Source organism: Solenopsis invicta, chromosome 6, assembly GCF_016802725.1.
Source record: "Solenopsis invicta isolate M01_SB chromosome 6, UNIL_Sinv_3.0, whole genome shotgun sequence".
NCBI lineage: Eukaryota > Metazoa > Arthropoda > Insecta > Hymenoptera > Formicidae > Solenopsis > Solenopsis invicta.
The window spans coordinates 22716351-22734536 of NC_052669.1; the positions used below are offsets into that span (position 1 = coordinate 22716351).

The following is an 18186-nucleotide window of genomic DNA, read 5'->3' on the forward strand; positions in this document are numbered from 1 at the left end:
TTGGAGTAAAATACCAATATGTACGAAATGTAATTTTTCGAGCTTTACCTTCATTAAAATAGTTTTATGAATTAAACTTTGGATAGTTTATGTAATTCTAAACATTTTTTTATTTATGAAATGCTGTTTAAATTTATAAAAGTATAAGTTATTTCCCAAATTACTTATTTATCATTCATTTTTTTGTGTTTTTATAATTTAACCTTAAATGTCTACTCTGTAGATAAGCAAAACATACAAGTATTTATTATAGTCATATTATTTGAGTGCTTGTGGCATCTTCTCTCATAGGTGGTGACATTTTACATTTCTATTCCAAAACCATATTTCTTTTCCAAAACCTGGAATATATTAAAATTTAATTGTCTATCATAGATAAGCAAAACATGCAAGTTTCTATTATTATATGTCGTACTACTGAAATATTTGTAGCACCTTCCATAATAGAAGGCGGCATTTTACCCATATACATTTGGGAAGACGTCAGTTTTGCAGGGTTTACCAAATTGGAATTTATCAAAATTTTGGTTATTTTATTTGTATGAATAACATGTTAATTTTAATAATAATAAAGTTATTTCAGAAAGAAAAGCTTAAATGTAACATTTTCTCCCAACTTCCCTTACATACTTTTTTTTTAATTCTCGTAAACGTTCTTAGATGTGGTGTGCACACTCTTGTGAGATTGACTGTGCAAGTGTAAACAAGTATAATCCTTATGATTCATTTGTCATTAGTTATCAAACATATACATGTTATATCTATGTTATATACATATGTATATCATCATCTTGTCATATTCGATGATGATATCCAAGAATTCGTACAACAATAAAGTTTCCTTGCATCCTAAAACTATCGTGTAACATTCGATACTCGAGAAGTTGCATCTCGCATCGAGAATTAAAATATCGCCAGAATGCGTTTGAAATTTTATCACAACACATTAACCTTCTTACGCGTCTTGTTTCTGCCTGTTATTATAGAGCCTGTTATCGCCCGCGCAATCACCTGTCTATTCCACCGAAATCCAAACCCCGTTGTCCGGGGTGGCTGTAGATGACGCACAGCTATCACATAAAAAGGTACAGAAGCGGAAGCGCTTTTCCCGCGTTCGCAATTTTTCCATTTTGTATGGTCCGCCGATCGGCACGTTGATGACATTCGCGCATACCTTTCCCCGTTCCCACCTTGCTGGCCGTATCCATGAATATTGGAAAATCCGATTCGGCATTACTCAATCCAGAATCGATCACGGATCCTCCGGTCACCGTTCTAATCGCGCGGTTTGCGTACGCGAATTGAAACGTTAACGTGGGGTGTTATCGGATAAGTGTTAACGACGCTGAGAAATTTGAATGCAAACTATCATTGGTTTTCATTTAGTGTTGCGACATGAAATCAATTTTCACAAAAATTGACAATATTGTAGAGCAGTAAAATAAATACAGCGCGGCTTTCCTTCCTCCCGGAAACATTCAATTTATCGAACGTGTATTATACGGGAACCAACGTCTAATTCCGCGAGAACTTCTCGACCGTGCCAAATCACTCGGTATCAACTGATTGTATTGGACCTCACGCTCGAGAAGGTCCGAATACCTTCTAGAAATTCGCCGTGTCGTCAAGTCCCGACGAATCCCCCCGTCCGTTGTGGCACAATATCGTGGCGTATTCCCAAATACTCCCAACTTGGGATTTGCGACTACTCGGAGGACACGCGCGTTCGCGTTTCTCGCGCATTTCGTGTTCCACGAGATCCGATTCGCCGAGCTGCTTGAATCGCACAATATAATCCGAGATCTTTCCCCGCGGCGCGCGACACGATTAGCTGGAATTCGTGCGAAGAATCAACGACCGGGACGATAAGCCGTTGCCGACTTCAGCTGCGGGCTGCTCCACCATCACGCCGCTCGCCGAGAAAGTAGTTGCGGAACGAACTGGAACGGCCAGCGCGTAACTTTTTCCGCCATTTCAGATTTTATCGCGTAAACGGGGAGAGAGGAGGGGACACGCTTAGGAAGCTCCCGAGGCTCCGGGCAACTGTTCTGTTGGCTGTACCGTCGGAATTTACCCGAGGTGAACTAAATCGCGAGCGCGTAGGTGCTACCTAATAGTTCGTAGGTACTCTCCAGCACGTACAACCTCGCAGGGATCTCTCCCGTCTCTTTCTCTTATTTTCTCCTCCCTCTTTGCTCCACTCGCCAAACCGTTTAAAGTAATTGCACTACGTTATGCAACGGCAAACCGACCGACGCCGCGCCGTGTCGGACACGCCCCTGGGAAAAATTGGATTGTATCGCGGAAATATTTAATCGCAGAGAGAAACTGGTCGGGTCGTCTCTTGTATATATATATATATATATATGTCACGGTCTGCTTACGTCAAACAGCAAAATACGCGTTTTTTCTTCAAACATTTCCGCGCTCGATCCGCGACTCGATGCTATCTCCGAATTTTTACACCGTTGCGGCATCGAAAAAAACAAAGTATTGCGTCCTTTTAGTTACGATAAAATTTCCAGCTTCAAAATGGATGTTCGCGTTCTAAAATTCGCGACCGTTTAGATTTTTCAATTTCTCTCTATCGGAATGTCCAGCAAAAAGGGGACCGACTGAAATATGAAGTATATATTAGTTATAAACGGTTCGACAGCGAGCGTAGATTATTTCCTAAAATTAATTTGAAACCCTATCGGGGCGCGCGTGGCGGTATCGAGAACCGAGGGTGTTATCGTGCTACCGCGAGGGAAGCGGAATCCGCAAAAGCGTTTTATCGGCTACATTATTCTGCACTTGTACGAAACTGTTGGTCGGCCGCGCGATCTCTCATTTAGCCGTGGAAATCTGTATATATACACGCACCGTGTACGTACGTACGGTGTATATTTAGGTGTCGCACATGCCGAGATCATTATCGCCAAAACCGTAGGGAACGCGGAAGCATTTCCGAGATTTCGCATTCGGCCTAACACAACATGGCACCCGTTGACGCGTCTGGCAAGTCTTGCCGACCAGGTCGCAATTCCCATAGAGCTCGTACGCTCTAAAACGGAAACGCTACGCTTTGCTTAGAGTTAGAGAGAGTTGCTCTGGGCGTCACGTCGGCGCCAGATATTTACGAGGGAAAGAACCTCCCGAGCGGGCCACGCTCAATGGAGCTGTAAGGAGGTTACGACAGTAGTAAACTCCGATCAATTTCGTTTCGTTGTTCCCCGTGTAATGTTGCAAAGGGCGTAGGTATAGCGTGGAAGTTACCAACTTCGATCCCTTCGGGGCCGGTATCGGCCGCTAAATCGAATGGAACATTAAGGCGAAGCGAGACGTAAGCGAGTTTTGTGTACGAGTTAATACCTAAACGCTCGGCAAATGAGCCATTTATCAAGTAATATGAGGAATAAGTGATAGTGACGCATTGACTTTCATCGTGATCGCTGGTCATCGAAATTATTTAAAATGCTTGTAAAGAAAAACCATTCAATATAAAATTTTAATAAAATTTAATTGTCCAGTTTGATATATCCAAACAATTTAAGAAAAAGGAAACGAATCAACAATGAGCAGCAGCTCTTTTCTTCAGCAACCTATTTTTAAGTCGTTTATTCTCACTGATATAATGTGTGGAGCAAAACTAGAGAATAATTCCTTCATTTGAACGTTTCGGATTAACTTATCTTTGTCGCGGAATTGTCGCGGATAATAATTATGAATTACATGTTAAAGTCGTAATGCGTTATCTATACAATTATAGAGGTATATAAGAGACTAGACCATATTATCATAATTACGTAAAACCATCTAACCACTATATAGAAACACTATATAGAAATCATCGCTCGAGAGATCGCAGTCAAATTGAAATTTCGTTGTTCTATCCATTGCGAAGATTAAATTGATTCCCTATTCTCCGTTATTAAACAAGAACGTGTCCCATCTATCCTTCTCTTTACTCCTATTTAATTGTCCGTGAAATGTCGCTTTCTCAGCGTTACAATGTTAGAGATTCGCCACATCATTATTAAATGGTCCGCAGTTACGTTTGGACGGTAATTTCTATTTAATCAATCTTATTATGTATATCGTACTATTAACATGCTTCTTCCGCTCTATTTTAATTAAGACTAAACTTTTTAATTCAAATAAATTGTTAGATAATAACGTAAAGTAAAAAATGCACAATTCAATACATTATCTATGAAGATACAATGTTATTTAATTACAATAAAAGATACCAAAGTGTAGTACTCTCAAATTGTCAAGTGATCAACTAATATTAGTGGACTTGTATGAATAACCGCGGTTGTTGGTGTGAAGAATTAATAATTTTATTAATTTAAAAACGGACATTTCGACTCAGCTTTGAGTGCGCTCAAAAGAAAAAGAATTGTAGCTGCAGATGACTCAAAGCTGAGTCAAAATGTTTGTTTTTAAATTAATAAAATTGTTAATTCTATGCACCAAAAACCGCTGTTACACTTATTAGCCCGTTAATAGTTGATTACTTCACAATGTTATTTAATCATATTGCACAATATTTTATTACACATGTGCTTATGATAATAAAAATTTTATTACATAAGAATAGAAGGCATATGTCAGTCACAACGGTTCTTGGCAGTCAACTCAAGTGCGCGTGTATGCTACAATATAATAGAAATGAGTATACTCATAAAAAATGTTTAGAGATTTTTTGAATCACTTTAAATAGAGAGAGAGAGAGAGAGAGAGAGAGAGAGAGAGATAAAAAAGTGCAAGATACACTCTCTCAGAAAAGATTTCTAATAACAAGACTAAAAGTATATGTATATAAGACATAAAATGACGTACTTAATTTAATGTTAAATTAAAAATATTACGATATTGTCAGAAATTTTCATTGTTTAATATAAATCTGTCTGAAAAAATTAATGGAATATCACTCAAATCATTTTATTCTACATTTAAGAATGTTTCTCTTTATTTAAGAATAAAATATTTCTCTCAATAATAACTTTGCTTGTATTAGTTTATGATGTGTGGAAAAGTAATAGCATTGACTCCAGAATCTTTCCTTACGAAAAAATACATCCAATTAGGCGTTGGCTGTTCGAAACGACAGTCAAATTAAGTGTTAACTTCTAAGTAAAACTCCAATTGAGGGTTAGGTTAATTAAGTATTTTTTCGTAATGGTTCGTTGGTGCATGATTGAGCCAAGAAGATTTTCATATTGCATCGTAAAGATTAAATATTATCATTCAGATTATATACATATATAATTTTCCGTTTTCACAGACAACGTACATTTCTTCCGTATTAAAATGGGCGGGGCAATTTTTAATCGTATGATCATTATGCTACGTTATTCGGATTTAATGGCACTTCTGCTGGGCGTGTCGCAAATTCCGAAGTACCTGTCAAATTTGTCGTAACCATAAATCCCAGCCGAAACGCGCGCGTCGTTCCGACGCGTACTGCAAATACTGGCGCCGCGGCGCAAGAACCGGGAATTTCCGGAGGATTGACGGTTGAATCTAAAGTTTCTTTACGTAGAAAGGCAAAAGCGCTATTTTAAGACACGTACGTGCCGCAGAAAGTGCGCCGCCACTTTCAGACCTCGCGAGGACCGTCGCTCGCGTCGCCCATCGGTCGTCGCCGCCGCCGCTTCCGTGTCTCAAGCTCGACCGTCGCCGTGGAAACGAATAAAAGCTCTTTTCGTTAAACGTTCCTCTTTACTCGGAAACAAAATTTCATCGGGAGGCAGCTCGTAAACAGTTTGCAAATTCCACCCGTCGAAAATTCTTTGACGTGACGACGTGTGGAAAGAGCCGCGGAAAAAGGGCCCAGGCATCTGCCTGCGCTGTCGATCCGTCGGACATGCAACGCCGTCGACACGATGATTCATTCGTGTTTGCTCGCGCGCTCGAAAACTTTGCGCGACATACGATGCCGAGCAAAAAGGCAAGTGCGAGCAGATGCGAGATGCATATACGTCGGTTCGACGTGATGCATCGCGGTTTTACGCGTGACGATAAACGACCCCGTCGCGCGTCCTCCGCGCCGCGGCTTCTTCTCGCGAATAGAGATTATCTGTAATACCTGCGTAAACTGCGCGCGGCTTCATCTGCACTATTATCGGCTTGCGACCGAGGCTTTTTCACATCGCGCTTAAGCATTGTTGCAACGAGTTTAACGCGAGAAACTTAAAGCCGAGTCTGCGTCGCATTAAGAACTTCGTTATCGTCGACTGTTAACGATTAAATAACGTCGCGGATGCTCTTTATCAATAGATACGTTGTACTTTTTTTCTTCATTTGGGGGATACTAGCTGCTTTCACCGATGTTTTAGCATTTTAACAATTTTATGCGAACGATGTGTTATATGTATATATATGTATATATATATTTTGTCGGAGCTTTTAAACGGATTACATCGTGCTTGCTTTCGCGATCGTATTACTGTCTGCAAAAGTTTTTACGAATTTACGGGTCGATGAGTGCGATGTTAATGACATTCCCATTAGCAGTTTCCAACCCTGAACGGCTCAAGTTAATACAACGACTTAAGTTTGTTCGATAATTACGTTCGTACGTGACAACATATCGAGTTAGCTAAAGGAGATTCTCCAAGATCAAGCACCTGATATCGGAAAACTTCTTAAAAGACTGATAACTAAAGGATATTTCCTCGTAAATTTCATTTTTTTACACAACCCTCCGCTCAATCATTCACGAATTCTATAATTCTAAAAATTGTCAATATGTCGTAAACAAGATAATTTATTTCCTTTCGAAAGGTTAAAGGTTACGATAAAGTTATTTTTTTATAGTCCACTAATGATTAACAAAATTTGCTTCTCAATTGATAATTTAATTATGAATTAATATCAATTTAATTAATTACTTTACAATAAAATATATAAAAATAAAATAAATATATTTAATTTAATTTATTAATTATTAATTTAATTTATTAATATAATACACGTACATATTATGTTTATATAAAGAGCATTTCATATCTTTGGACTCTATCATTTTGTATTTTTTTTTGCTTTTGACAAAAAAATGATTCCGTCATGTATATTGTATAAAGTCTTAACACTGTTAAAAATGTCATGAAATTCAATGTATGTTTAAGTTACACATTAAATTTAATGTACAGTAAATTTAATGTATCAATAAATAAAAATCATGTGCATGAAATTACACTTTTAGTCCACTTTTAACAACATTAAATTTATATTAAATGTACATTAAATGTACATAAAATGTACCTGCTTGAAATTTTCTTCCGTTACATTTCATTAAATTCTGCTGCCAATTTTTAACAGTGAAAATTTCTTAGGCATAGTACATTTTTTATAAATATGTTTCCAAAATAAAAAAATGGAGTTTCTAACTATAATAAATTTTTTAAAAGAGATAAAAGTTAAGACAAAAACAAATTAAATTAATAATTTTTTAATTATCTAAAAAATTAAACAGAATTTTTTTAGGTAGATTTTGTAGATGGATTTTGTTAGTGGGCTAAATCCATTAAAATCCGCTAGATTTTTATGTTATATTTATGTATATATGTATATATGTATAAACATACTTTCAAATGTTTCCAAATTCCTAAAACAAATGTCTGCACTTTTGGAAAAATAACGTTTAGTACAAGGTAGATGGAAACAAATCGAATCAGTTTTTCTTCAAAGATAAAAAAATAATAAAAAAAACTACTTTTGTTATTGAGTTTTAATTAAGAAAAAAAATGAATAAGATAGTACATAAACATGATACTTTTTACTACACGGCAAAAATCAAGAAAATGAAATTATCTGATTCGCTCCAACATTGGACACAAAGCGGATCACCAGTTTAAAAGAAATAAAAATAAATACATGAACTCTTTGGAAGAGCCCCTATTAAGCTTTTCCATTACAAACTCACAAAATTAGGATTGTGATTTTATATGAGACGCGATTTCTTCGCGCACTCACGACTTCTGCGCTAATTGTATCATCGATTGACACTGAATTATACACGATACAAAATTGTTGTTGATTGTTTACTGAAAATATTAAATAACACAAAATTACTCCAAGTGTAAATATATTTGCGTAATAATATGTCCAAATTAAGAAAAAAAATGAATAGACATATGTAATTAAATGCTAAAATGTACCTTAAAAAAATTTCAAAATAAACATTTTGTGATAAACGTCAACTATATATTGTATATCATCATATTAATATCATTGCTTAACAACGGGTATTTATTAAACAAACGATTCTACAAGTAATCACTAGGATTCATCATCTAATAATATGTATCAAAAGTAACCATTATACAAGAGCAACAATACCATTTCCTCTAACCATTCACGTCGATGTTCATTGTGCCGTTATTAATTATCAAGAGTCATTCATCTGTTAGCTCATTGAGTTGTTCAACGATCACAAGGAAATGTTCACAGGACAACTCATATGTACATATACATATATTGCAACTCTTGCAACTACCGCCCGCACGAGACTTGGCGAACAAATGGTAACGCGGCGACCTTGCGTACACAAAGCGCCATAACGCTGCGCACCAAAACAACAAGCGCCGAGCATCGAGCATTGAGTATGTAAACAAAGTCGCGGTTTCTACGGAATATTTCACGCGGTACGAAACAAATGCATAACAAATATTCCGAATATAGCGTTCTTTGCATTTCAGAGTGATGCATGTCAGGCCGTCTGTTGCAGCACGCCGAATTGAACATTTTATCTGAAGTTACTTTTCATTTAATAAGAATTTACGTAATTTATTATCATTACTTTACGCTAAATTTTTATATCTCGCGAAACGGGACGTAGAATATGGCTAATCCAAAAATATAAATTAAAAAAAAATTTGTTTAGTTTAAAATTGAATTCAGTTTAAAAAAAAACACAGTATTTTGTTACAAATATTATATATTTTTAATTTTTCATTATTTAGAATTTTCTTAATTTCAAATTTTCCTGCATTTAGAAACACTAGAGACATTATTAGAGATACCATGTTATTCTTGTTTAATATTAAACAACAAGTATAAAATAATATTTTTAATTTGTTTACGCTTTTGTACATAGCCTTTTAGAGTGACAATCGATTTATCGAAAAAACATTTCGATATAAAAATTTCGTTTAAAACGTTATATTAAGGAGTTAGACCAACCATAAGGTCAGCCCTAAAATATGTAAAATTGTGAATTTTTTGTAGGTAAATGCATCACTTTATTTAAAATATGCTTAGAGGGCTTTATTGTACATGTAAAACTAAATAAAAAATTTTTTATTTTTCTTGTGTTTAATATGGCGGCGCACTGATCCATCTGTGTTATTTTTTTTCTGCAATTTCAAATCGGTAAAAGATTTTATGCACACAGTCTGAACAAAATACATAGAATTTTCATCATCTACATATCAAAGACTAGAGAAATACGAGTTTTTCAAAATATTGATATTTCTCAAAATGGTAGCTGTTTTTATTAAAAAAAACTTGCATATTTCCCTTAAAATGAACGCATAAAAATATTACTTGTAAAAAGTGTTTTCAATAAATCCTACGTATTTCTCTACAGAATGTATCAACGAGTATCCTGTTAAAATTTCAAGTAAATCGGATAAAAAACTGTAAAAGTTGTGTTTTACACCAATTTCAAAAATGCTGCTTTGAGAAAAATCCGTTCAAAGTTTTTCAAGAAACTTAAGAAAAATAAAAAAAAATATTTTTTAATTTAATTTTATATGTAAAACCCTCTAAGCAGATTTTAAATAAAGATATTCATTTGTCCACAAAAAAATTTCCAAACTTAGGTTATTATTTTAAGGCCAGCTATTATGTTTCGGCATATTAGCGTCACTATAAAACTACGGACTACTATACGAATAATTCCAGAAGCAATTGTTAGAATTTGTCATTTAATAACGGAGACAATAGAGATAGCCATAATGTCCACAGTACCCATGACAATACCTTCTTCTCTATAGATTTATTATTTCCCTTTAAACATGATAATTAATTTAAAAAATTTTCTCAATTTTTTGCAAAAAATTATTTATCAAAAATTTAATGAAAACTACAAATGTCAATGTGTCGACGATAATTAAAAATATCTTTGTAATGCAAACATCTCAAGGGAACTAGCTCCGTCTGACCATTTACAGAGCTCTACTACTGAATACGGAGTCAGGCTGCATTGCAGCAGCGACAAAGTCGACGCGTGTTCAGCATCCGCGGTAGCGACAGCGTCGCCAGGCAAGCAGAGGCGATATGAAGCTGACGGGCGCCGAAAGCGAATTACCACCACGAGACTCGATGGTTGCTGGCGCACACGTTCGTTGCGGCACTTCGACACTCGCGTGATCCGGTGTCTGGGATGTAAATGGGTCCCGACAATCGCGAAAGCGGGGAGGCTTGCGCGCGTATCACTCCCACGACGAATATAACCGGCGACACGCGGAATGAAATAACAGCCGCGGGAAAGTGTTGGCGTAACAACAGGCAACAACTTCGTCGTTTCGTAAGTAGCTTCTGATTACGGACGCTAATGAAATTTCTACATGCGTTACGAGCGCTTGTCGCGTGTTAATTGAAGATACATGAATCTAATTGTATCGCGGTGAGGAAATCGGAATTATTTACAGCGGATGAATTATGAGTAGAGAATGGGTGCGAGAACGGCTTTGCAGAGTCTAATTTGAGGAAAGAGAGATCTCTATAAAGCATAAAGATCAACTGTACTACGCTAAGATTAAATATACTTTACAAGTTAATCCTAGGGAGAAACGGTAACAAACCGCAACGCTGGAATAAAGTTCACGATATAAGATCTACTAAAACACGTTGCTCTACATTTAGCGAGATGCACGATGACCTACTTCGCTCCTCGGCGAGATGCACGATGACCCCTAATCCCGCGCTTTCCCTCCCATCGCCGCTTTTATGCCAGGTCGCTCGCCTGGCGCCTTATTCTCGCGATATAATTGTCCTAGAACAAATGAACCAGTCCCTTACTTTACCTCGTCTCGTAAGAAATTAAAAATTTCAGTGGCTCGACCTGACGTACCGTCGCCCGACAAATTGCCACCGCGACGAACGTGACGGTTCACACCAAACGCGCCTCTCCAGCTCTCGACGCGGAGAAGAAATAGAAGAAAAGTACGGACACTCCGCTAAACGAGACCCCCTTTGACGGAAATTGGAAAAGGAAATTTCGTATTTAAGAGTAACTCTGCCACCTCCTTGGCATTTCAAATGTCCCACGGTACTTTTCGACGCGAATAATACACAACGGAGATGTCTTTTAACAATCGAGAATTATCCTAATCGATTCTCTTATTATTATGAAGAGGAAAAAAGAGAGACTGACGTAACAATCCAAGCAATTTCACGTCGTTTGAACGATCTCGTTTTTCATGCGCGGACGTTCATTTAACGTACCAAGCACAACTCGAAGATGTGCCAGGGTCGTCTCTTTTATAGACATGTTTATTGCCGTTCAATAATTTCGAATATTCGAAACTTGTTCCAGATTGATATAAAAATAACAAATTAAAAATTCTGAATAGTAATTAATATTTGTTAACTAATCCTATGCATTTTCAATTTTAATAAATATTTTTAATAAATGATAATTGCATTACAAATAAATGATAATGATTCTAAGTTTTCGTTTTTTAAATTATATACATGTATATTTAGTATATGTAAACACTTTATAGTTTTTAATTTTTCCTTTCAATAATAAATAATTTTAATTACGTAATTAATTTTTGTTTTTATTTTAGACTTTTTAATTTTAGAGCCTAAGTTTGGGGGACTCCATTTCAAAAGAAATTCTTTTGTTTCAAAACATACTCTTGTCAATTAAGAGTGAAAAGTCTCGTACAATATCCTTTTTATTCTATCGTGTATACATTTTATTTTATAAGAAATACAACTTTGCCGCGGTTATCTATCAGCGCTGCGCATTGTCGTGTACAAAACATCCTTTGGATGTTCTTTAGATGTCTTTTGTATAACGGTAAAAACATGATATTCCAGAATTATTATCGATATAGTTAAATATGTTAAATATGTGAAATAAACTTATTTAATCTTATTTCAAGAAATAAAATTTAAAAACCTTTAATTTTAATAATTCAAATAAATAGACATATTAATAAATAGACGTCCCTTAGAGACGTTTCTGAAATGTGTGCTTAAATGTTCTTATTACACAACATCCTTGAGACGTATTTCAGATGTCCACTCATTCAATGAGATATTCTATGACATACTTTGGTTGTTCCGGGACGTCGAATTGCTGCTTAGGAAGTGTTCCTTGAATTAAATATTCTGACAAAATCCGACCGACATGAACGCACAATAAAAGGTCACGACGCATTTACTAATCGCTCGATACGATATAATAATTATTGTGCCTCGAGACGTGTCGGTGGTCGCGTTATGCAAATGCGACTCAGATGCCACATGATATTTTCATGATGCGGATTCAGCCGACCGCACAACTAGCTGCCAATATACAGGAGGACCATAATATCGGAATTAAATCGAGTATATCTCGTCCACTAACAGTTTGCGAATTCTGCAGATAATTCTGTGACAATCTCGCACGGCGAGGAAAGAATCGTGACGAATCATGACATTTGTGATAATCCGGCTATTCTGCCTCTATACAGTAGTTGCCATTGATCGACGTCGATTCTACATGATAAAATACTCTCAATCTTTAATTAGACTTCACTCTTCGGTCCTTTATTACTTGCAATTGAAATCCATCGAATTGCCATCGAGATCTCTCCATTATCAATTAATTATTGTCCACATATTTTTGACGATCGAATTCTGTCACAGCCGCGCATCGCCGATTACCATGTCAATTATGGATCGGATTAACGGGAACTCGCGTTATCATAAATCCGAGCTAGGCAGGGCTGATCAACGTTGATTACGTGTGGCAACATTCTCGCGAGCGGTGCATCATCACCCTCTCTCCCGCAGCATTTTATTATCTCCAATTTCGGCGCGTCAAACGACATGTAGAATATTCCATTTATTTGACACCGATATTTCATGTCGACCAATTTTCCAGGGTTGTATAAAACTAAACTTTTTTGTGTCGCGCGATACAGTTATTTACAACGATCGCATAAAACACACGCGCGCGCGCCACAGACACACACACACACACACACACACACACACACACACATCGACATTCTGGGGAAAAAAAAGATACGCGGATCAGAGTTTAGAAAATTGCGTTTACTCTCATTCAGTATTTTTCCCGATAAATGTGTCGAACAGATAATGTAGCATCGAAACAATCCCCGGCTGGCAAAATTCTTCTGTAATTCGTGCCATGTGCACAGCAATCGTTATTATAAATTTTATGTGTGTACAGCCACAATTTTCCACGTTATTAAATTCTGAAATAGAAACTTTATATTTTTTGTTTCATTTTTACAACGCGCCTATACTTTTGCTGAATGCGAATGATTATCGCGTATATTGTTCCCACAATTGTCCATAACATCGTAATTACTCTTATTATTATTAATGCCCTTATAATTATTGCGGAATACTCGCAGATTGCGAATCACGAATTTTTACGTGATTAATTATCCTGCGCTTTTACTGCGCTCGCAACCAGTCGAAGTCGTTTAATTCACGAGCGGCGGCGGCGGCGGGCGTCGGAACGGATAGTCGATCGATGCAATTTTTTTCCCTATTCCAAGCTCAAACCTTAATCCGTAGATAAGCTTCGCGTACACGTAGAAACATACATTTACATACATCCGCCGACATACATTTAAATTTCCGCGAGTGGAGCCAAGCTGGCAACGCCGATCGTTTTGAATAGAAAAAAAGGGGTTGAGCCTAAATTGATGGAAAGCCTCCAAAGCTGTTAGCGGACTGTTTAATTTTAACGTACGCAGAGCTTCGCATTGCCATGCATCGTCCGGCGATGCGGTTCTGCGCCGTCCTTAAATTTTCGATTCCCATTTTTCCATTTGGAACGTTTGCTCGCGCGCGACTGCGATTTTCTTTTTTCAGCGTACGCATGTATCTTGATTTCGTTTAATACAACTGCGCCAAGCGTAAATCAAATTTTTGCAGGGATTTAATTTTATTAAGTCTTACCTTAAGAAGAATTGTGCAGTCTAATATGGCGCAATCCAATCCAAAAGCCTGAAACAAAAATGCGGAAAATGTATTGTATGCAACAAATACGAATTAAACAAAGCAATAGCAACTAACTATGCTAAATAAATGATAATTATTCGATAATCAGAATGCTTTCCTGTATTGTAATTGTTATAAATTAGCGTTGATTATTATGGAAATTAGCCTCATTTGCTAATCATTAAAGCTACATGATCATTGAAATAATAAACGAATTCTCTCTCATCGCGGCCAGAACTGACGTAAAAAGGACATTCGTTTTGATTTCGATGCTCTAGTTATAATTCATAAGGATTCACATGCGATTATAATATTGAAAAACTGCCAAGAAGAAAAACGCAGAAAGAAGAGAATAATCCGCCGAAAATGACACTCATTTCGTTCAAATATGTCAAAAAATATTTGTTTTATATTAAATTATATGGCAAAATTTAGATTATATAATGCAAACGAGATGTACAAAGAAATATTATAAATATATGTAAACTCAAAGAAATTAACTTTCCTATAATTCATAAATTTATTTGCATTTTGCGAGAGCGATATTTACTAACGTTTCGTGTGTACTATGAATAAATCAACAGAAGTATTTTCGTGATTAAAATGTAAGATTACATTGCATTTCAATTTTTACGCATTATCAATCAATTCATAATATTTAATTAACATTTTAGCGATAACCATCGTATTTTCATATCATTTATATGTAAATAAACAGTGCGGCAAATTTTCCATCAGTGCGAGATGTGGGTGACGAGAGGTGTTGCAAACACACAAATTTCAAGTTGTCGTCCAAATTACAAAACGTCCGAATTTATCATACATGTATACATACATATGTACATACATCGGAAATTGCATTAAAAAAAAAAAATATATATATATATAGAAATAAAACAAATAGGAATTTATGTAAAAGGATTTTCATTCATCAGGCGATCCTTTTCTTCCGCGGCCGCAGGCAGGTCGACGAATGGACAAAGGGGGGTTGGGAAATATTAATTTATGACCAGGACGAAATTATGCGCGCCACTAAATCAGGACCGCTGCTCTTTTGTTCGAAAATTCCGGTCCTGGTCCTGGCGCCTTCAACTGGTAAACCGCCACCACCGTCGAGGAAAGCATCCATCGTGCTTCGCGCGCGCGAGAGGTCACACGGCACCCTCTCTCGCCCCCGGGCCGGGCCGGCGCACGGCGCGGCGTTTACCCTGATTTCAGCACCCGCCGGTAATTGACTGTCTCGGCAGGTTCAGGTTAAGACTTGGCGCGCGTGCACGTGGGGCGACAGCAGTCTCGCGCAAATCCAGACTCATTCGTCGTCCGCCGGAACTTTGAGATGCCACTCATTGTCAGAAGTGGAGGCTACTTCATCTGAGCGTTCACGATAAAAGGGATGGGACGGAGCGAGGACGTGGGGTAGAACGTAGAAAAACACGGTGAGAAAAATAGCTTATGTTGAGGGAACGTTGCGGATCCCCATTTTGAACGTGTATAATTTTTCACGCGTTCCGTAGATCGCTCTTGCAAAACAAAACAAAAAAAGAATCCCATCTCTTCTTTTTATTCAGATTCTCTCATTCGCGTTTCCAGGTGACAGATGTGTTATTCCCGGCGTGAAATATTCTCTACAGAGAGATGTTCCCAGTTGACCGTACTTTCTCTGTTTGATTTTGATGTATTGTTAATAGTGTTAGATGCGAGAGCCTCTGTCTGATATGCGTCTCCCTGTCTCTCCCTCGCATTTAGTCCCGCTGTTGCGCAACACTATTGCAAGATTTACTAGGTAACGTCGCGTTCGAACGGCGCTGGCATTAACTATTCTAATCTACGTTGTAATTTATTGCCGCGCGGCGGTACGTGTCCGCGATGTTAACTCCCGATGAAGTATCAGCATGTTTACAATATCGCGTGAAGCGCGCGTGAACCAGGAACGTATAATCTTGCGTCGCTCTCTTGCTCGCGAGAAATCGCGTATAAACTTAAAATAATTATCCGCTTTCGTAGATACACGAGAGGAGAAAGAGATTGCACCTAATTTTTATTCTCATCCGCTCGTTGTTCCAGAAACGGCGTCCTTTCGCCGGCGACACGGCGAGGACCGTACATTAGGCTGACGGAAGAAATTTGACATCGTGCAGCGATAAGTCGCTGACTGAGTAACGAGCATTCTTTCCCGTCGGAGATTTCCAATCATTTTATGCAAATCCACAGTCAACTGAGAGCCGATCGCCGGCAGACAAGCGTCTTTTAATGGCATCGGTATCGCCATTATCGAATACACAGCGGATCGTTAAGCTCCTCTCGAGCCGTAAAGAAGATTATACGTCGGCCAGTTAATCTAGTTAGCGCGTATTGCACAGTTTCACCTGTCGTCTGCCATGAATTTACATTTGCTTTTACGTTACTCCGTTATACAACTTTTCCCTACATAAACCCCCTGACTAAAAGTTGTGTCATTTTTGTTATCTAATATCTCGTAAGATCACGATTATCTAACGTAAGATAATCCTAAATAAGGATTGGCATTTTTCGGTTGAAACTATAAAACTTTTAATTATAGCGGTACACGGCACCGCTCATTAATGGGCGTAAACAAATTCCATTTCTTTTTTGTAATTAAAAAATCATATACAATGGAATAAAAGACGCAACCTTATGAGATTTTTCTTATTCACAATAAAATAATTCTCTCTCTCTCTCTCTCTCTTGAATGCAAGCCTTTAAATTCAAGTTTAAAATACAAAAATGAGTGATGTATATTTTGATATTTTTTTAGTTCTATACAAAAATTAATTCAAGAAATAAAATTGATAATTTCTGAAAGTTGCATGTGCCAAAATGTATTAAGGAGTCGTGCTCAGAGAGTTCGAAAAAAAATCGATTTTTGAATTATGACATTTTCTGTACAACATTTGGAGAATGTTCCCTGAAAGTTTCAAGTTAATCCGATTATAAAATTGACGGAGTTATAGGTTCAAAGTACAACGCTCCGCTCGACGGTTAAAAGGTATAGTACGGCAGTTTTGCGCCCATAAAGGAAGAATGTTTCATCGGCAGCACCAAATTGATGTTTTAGAGACTAAAAACTCTTCAGAAAATTTACTTTATGAACCTGGCTTTACGTAAGTTAAAAAATAAATTAATGAATAAGGCCAGTGAGACGAGTAAAAAAATGTAGGTGTTCGTATAAAGCATAAATTTATTAATAATATATTTGACACAAACGTTTTGACTCTACGGAGTCTTCTTCAGTGTATACTTTTACGTTACTAGCGCAACGTTTTCAACGCAAATATCTTTCCTGACGGCAATGTTCTCAACACAAATGTCGGCAATTCAAATATGATCCGGTTTACAGTCCATGGTCTACAAATGACGAAGCAAAGAAGTTGTAGACCATGGACTGTAAACCGGATTATACTCGAATTTTACCGTCATTTGCGTTAACATTGTCGTCAGAAAAGATATTTGCGTTGAAAACGTTGTGCTAGTAATGTAAGAATACACACTAAGGAAAACTTCGTGTACTTTGAGTCGAAACGTTTTTGTCAAATATTATTATTAATAAATATAATTTATACTTTATACAAACACCTAAATTCTTTTGCTCGTCTCACTGGCTTTATTCATTAATTTGTAAATTGTACACAAGCTAATCAAATTATTGTTAAAAAAATAAATATTTTATTTAAACGCACACTTGTTTTGAAATTTTTAACATGGTTCTCTCAAAATCACATTTTAAAATCAATTATCAAGATATCTAGCAAACTACTTCGATTTATTTCAACTTTATACGTTTATTTTAGATATAAAAAACTAGTCCTTGAACAAAGGATATTTTTGATGCAATTCTTTTATCAATGAAAAACGAGCGATATTTTTTATCAAAAATCAACTTTTTAACTTTTAATGTTTTCTATTTTAACTCTATTCAATATCTCGAAAAAAGCTGTTTGTTTAAAGAATTTAATTTAAGTAATTTAATATATTAAC

The 18186-nt window shown here is 36.6% G+C and overlaps 1 protein-coding gene across 1 annotated transcript in view; it reads right to left on the reverse strand.

The window, feature by feature from the left end:
- LOC113004002 overlaps nucleotides 1-18186 on the reverse strand; it is a 152797-nt gene that overhangs the window by 120269 nt on the left and 14342 nt on the right. Inside the window, exon 2 of the mRNA XM_026135863.2 lies at nucleotides 14149-14196. Within this exon, the coding sequence (XP_025991648.2) occupies nucleotides 14149-14196 (48 nt within the window). The remainder of the gene's footprint in view (nucleotides 1-14148; nucleotides 14197-18186) is intronic.